Below are 5,064 nucleotides of genomic sequence, written 5' to 3' on the forward strand. Positions count from 1 at the left end.
TATTATCTAAAAAGGAAGTGACGTAATTAAAGAACAAAAAGGAAGTGATGTAATTTTTGAAAGGAAATCATTACCAACAAATAACTAGAGATGATATACATATAATATGAATTAAGGCTTAAAGTTTTAAATTACTTCTGGTATAAGAAAACAGTAGCGTGGGGCTGAAAATGAAGGTCCCAAAACAAATTTAGTATATATAATTTAAATCCAGTTCTGATTGTTACTTTTGGGGGGAAATGATAATTTCTTTTTTAAAAATCTCTAAAATATTGAAAAGAAAAAAACCTCTATAAAAATTAGTCAAATTAATTATACACACACTTTCAGAAACCTAATTTTGGTACAGGCAGTTTTTAAATTTTTGAAAACAACACAGTGCTGATTTCTGAACAATAGAGGCAAAGGGTGAAAATGGGTAATATGTGATGAGTTCATAGCCTAGCTAGAAGATTATTACAACTATAATTCGTGAAACGTACTATACACATAATAATAAACTCAGGCTATGATGCCAATTGCCAAACTAGCTAGCATATATATGCATCCATTTTATAATGGAAAGAGAAAGAATGAAGGTGTTGTGGAGGCAGTGACTGTATGTGAATTTTAGGCAATGGCCAACCCTTGGGGGCTCACTGGTCACCACCTGAGTTTAAGAGCTTAGCTACTTCAAAAGCCTGAATACACTGATCAAGATTTCAGGAGATAATATAAAGTGGGCTCTTTCTTCATCCAAAGCATCTATTATGTATCTAGATGTATATTGGTCCCTAGCAAGAGCTATGTACTGTAGTACACATACATAATTCACAACTGCAGCAATAAGGGATGCATCATATGCATGTGACAGTGTTTGCAGTACTCAGCAGAAAGGCAGCATCTTCAACTCAATGCAGTAAAAAATAAAATATCAAATTCGTACCTTGTTGATTCCCGCCCCCCCACCCCCCCTTCCAAGCAATAATAATGGACAGTTATAATGAGTTTGTTAACCCTACCCAGCTTCCTCTAAACAATGCTACTAATTTATTAATTAATGTGTCTATGTAGCATGTCTCTCTATAAAATTATAAAATTAATTAATTACTCCATATGATGACACAGGTGATAGTGCAGCACCAAGCAACAAATTAATCATATCCCATACCATAAAAAAACGATCTGATTGTTAATAAGAATCTAACCTATCTAAATTAAACACCTTCATATATATAGAAAATGTAGTGGAATACGTACCATTGTTAAAGTATACGTATTGAACCCTAACATGATCATCCTCAGCAAAAAAATCACACCACAAACTGAACTCAATAAGCAATCAAACTTGCGCTTCTTGCATGTTTTTGCAAATGGACATAACATATATAATTACGTATTTAATATATTTATATATATATATATATATATATATATATATATATATATATATATATATATATATATTATAGAAACCACTAATTAGTTGTAGAACTAATAGTAGTAATAGTAGCACTAGTAATAATATACTAGTAATTAAAAGAAAAATTAAGAAGCTAGCATCAGATCATACACTTGTGATTATTTTTACCCTCAGGAATGTTGACCGGAGGAATCACGTCCATCGTCTCCGCCGTGAGGTTGCCCGGCGCTGGCCGGAGACTCCGAGACGCCGTTAGCCGGAATCTGCCTGTAGGCATTAAGGGCTGCAAGCATGCCTAAGTTACTTTCACTTAGAAGTTGAGAACCACTGTTGCCGCCACCACTTCCGCCCCCAACCATGGCGGAACCTAGTTGAGCTCCGGGGATAAGGTTCATCGGAGAAGCAAAATTCATGAAATGAATGCCACCTGGGGCAGACATAGCTCCTCTATACACACCGCTATTCCCAACAGAGGGAATTGCCCAAATGGGATTATCGCTGCTACCATCGCTGCCACCACCACCACTCATGGCTTGGTTGCCGTGACCGGCCACCATCCAAAACGCCGCCGTATTGGAAGCGTGGCTCGACGGAAGCGACCCTGTGCTTGATTGTATCAAGTAGCTTCCCATTTGTGATAGCTCTTGCTCTGGCCTTCTCTTTCTCCCTAAGCTTCCATCGGAATCCGAAGCCACCGAATCAAGACTGCCGCCGCCACCGGCGGCGGCGGATTCTTCTCGAAGCTCTTGTTTCGCTTGTTGAATTACATTGACGTTACCCATAGGGTTGAAATTCAAAATTGCGGAGATGGAAGAAGTGTTCTCCAGCATGCTCCTACGAGAATCCTCCATCACCATGCTCATGTTCCGGTCCCACTCCGCGCGGCTCCTTAGCTGTGCCACCGCCGCCGCGGAAGCAGCGGCGGCTGAGGTGGAGAACGTGCTAGGGTTGAAGTAGTTTCCGCGGAAGTAGTGAGAAGGCGCCGACATGGTGGAGCCGGAGCTGCGGAGGGAGATGTTAAGGGAGGTGAAGTTGGCGGGAATGGTGCCGGTGCCTGTGGCAGCGATGACCGCCGGCTCCGCCTGCTGGAGGAGCCACTCGATGGTCTCACCATCAGACTTATGTCCCAGCTCACGCGTGAGTTGGAACACTCTTGCGGCGCAGGCCGCTGGCATGCGAATCCGGCGGCCTCGCCCATCGACCTTCGTGTGGCGGTCTTTCGTGGAACTCCGCTTTGGCGGAGGCTTCTTCGACTGCTCCGCCACGTGGAGGTCGTTGTTACCAGAAGTAATAGTAGCAGCAGCAGTAGTTACCACGCTGGTGGTGGAACAAGGTTGTTCGGTGACGTCATCAACGTCCTTTTTCTCTAACAGCTGCAGAGGGAAATTGGGCCTGCTTCGGATCCCATTTTGATGATCAGCCTCCAATTCCATGATCTTGTTATCTCATATAACCAAGCTTCTCTATAAGCACTTTTTTTTTTTAATGAAAAAAAAGAAGAAAAATAAATGAATTGGTGGGGTATTAAAAAAAAAAAGTCTCACTCTTTCTCTTTCTCCTATCTGGTAGCTAGTAGCTATAGTGGAAGTAGTAGTAGTACTGCCACTAGATTTCTTTTTCTATATTTTTTTTTTCCTATGTATGTTGTTGTGTTTGTGTGTAGTAGCTAGGAGGTGATGAGGTGACCCTCAATTTGTATCGCTTAGTGGGCTAGTGGGTCTCTCTTTTCTCTGTTTGTGTGTTTTGTGGAGCATGGAATTCCTTTCAGATGGGAGCTTGAAGCTGAGTTGTTCTCTGTGTGGAGAGAGAGAGAGAGAGAGAGAGAGAGAGAAAGAGAATGAATGATAGAGGATAAGGGAGAGGAGAGGGCAAGCTTTAAGCAACAAAAATAATGAGTGAGAATAATAAGGGCTCAGTAAAATTTGAAAAAGCACATGTTTTCTCTTCCTTTTTGTTTTTTTATGAATGGAATCATTTTTTTTATAGTCTTCGTTCGTTTTATGACTCTTCTTATTTTCAACAATCTTGACATGAATGTCCCAATTTTTGAATTTTTTTTACTTTTGAAATTGGATGGTGTAACTTGAGGTTTTTTTTTCTGTAAATACACATTCTTTTTTCTTTTTTTTAATTATATTATTTTGTAATTTAATTTTCAATATATATTATTTGGGATTTTCTCTCTCCTTTTTATTTTTTTAATTTAAAATATTATAAAATATAAATATTATATTATATAACTTTTTTAATTGATTTTAAAATTAGTTATTTATTAAATTAAATTTTGTAATTTTGTTTTTTAATTTTTTAAAGAAAATGATATTATTAAATATAATTATTTTTGTTTTATTATTTAATTTAATTAACATATTTTTTAGGTGAATATTTTTATTTAAAATCTAAATTTTCTAATATAATTATTTTTAATATAATTATATTACTAAATATAATTAGTTTGTTTATGTCATTAGATTTAATTAAAAATGAGAAAAAAATTTGTTTGACAACTAAATAAAAGATCATTATATTACATTATCAATAAAATACTTAAACAATTACACTTTAGTAAGAAAAAACTTAAGATGAAGATATGTTAAGATAATTATTTTCTATTATGATTATGTTGTCGACAAATTTCATATTTTTTTTCTACTTTTCTGTTCATTTTCTTATTCGTCGATCTCATTAGGAATGCGAGTTGAAATCGGGACCACCCTTTGTCATCCTCTTTCTCCTTTTCAGCCATAAATAATAAAAAATATAAATTCTTATCACTTAAGCCAAAAATAATTATTAAATAAATATTTTTAAAAATATTTTCAATATATTTTTATTTAAAGATATTTTCAATAAATATTTTTAAAGATATTTTCAATATAGCAGTTATTACTCTTTGAAATATGTCTATTGTGTATAAGATAGATGTATCAATTATTTTTTACTGTATTTTTTTAGTTTATTTTAATACTACTAACTAATTTTCTTATTTTTTTTAATTAATGAATATAACAAAAAAATATCAACAACACATAAATTTAACTACAAAAGTACATACAAAGTAACTAAAAAATTGTACTATAATTTTATCTATTTTTTTATTTTTTTTGTCTGTATAATTTTTCTTTTAAAAAAATAAAAAACAAAACTATAAAATTTAATTTATAAATAAGTAATTTTAAAATCAATTAAAAAATTATATAATATAATATTTATATTTTATAATATTTTAAATTAGACAAAACAAAAAAGAGAGAGAAAGCTCTAAGTAGTGTATATTGGAAATTAAATTGTAAAGTAGTGTAGATTGAAAAAAAAAAGAGAGAAAATGTATATTTACAACAAAAAGACCTGTACAATAAATGTTAAATTGAATGGAATAACAAACGTACGGAGTAACAACATTTCTTAATTCGTGTGTCGTTATTTTTTTTACAGAAAAAAAACTAATATTATTATTGTTATTATTATTATTATTAAACTAATATAAAAAAATGAATGCATTAATTGGCTTAAAAAATAGTTTTAAAAGGCATGTTAAAAATCTTAAAATTTACAAGAAAGTGATTAACTGATATTAAGGGTCTAATTGTCCTGTTATGCACCAATTTTTTTTATATATTCAATTTTAATTTTTTTATAAAATTTAATACTATACTTTATGT

General features: G+C 33.2%; 1 protein-coding gene across 1 annotated transcript; it reads right to left on the reverse strand.

Moving 5' to 3' along the window:
* Nucleotides 1–429: 429 nt before the first annotated feature.
* LOC100809966 (transcription factor TCP14) lies at nt 430–3,263 on the reverse strand. Its single transcript, XM_041005253.1, has one exon. The coding sequence runs from the start codon at nt 2,833–2,835 to the stop codon at nt 1,573–1,575; it is 1,263 nt and encodes a 420-aa protein (XP_040861187.1). The 5' UTR covers nt 2,836–3,263; the 3' UTR covers nt 430–1,572.
* Between the last annotated feature and the right edge of the window lie 1,801 nt (nt 3,264–5,064).

This window comes from Glycine max, chromosome 1 (assembly GCF_000004515.6).
Source record: "Glycine max cultivar Williams 82 chromosome 1, Glycine_max_v4.0, whole genome shotgun sequence".
Taxonomy (NCBI): Eukaryota; Viridiplantae; Streptophyta; class Magnoliopsida; order Fabales; family Fabaceae; genus Glycine; species Glycine max.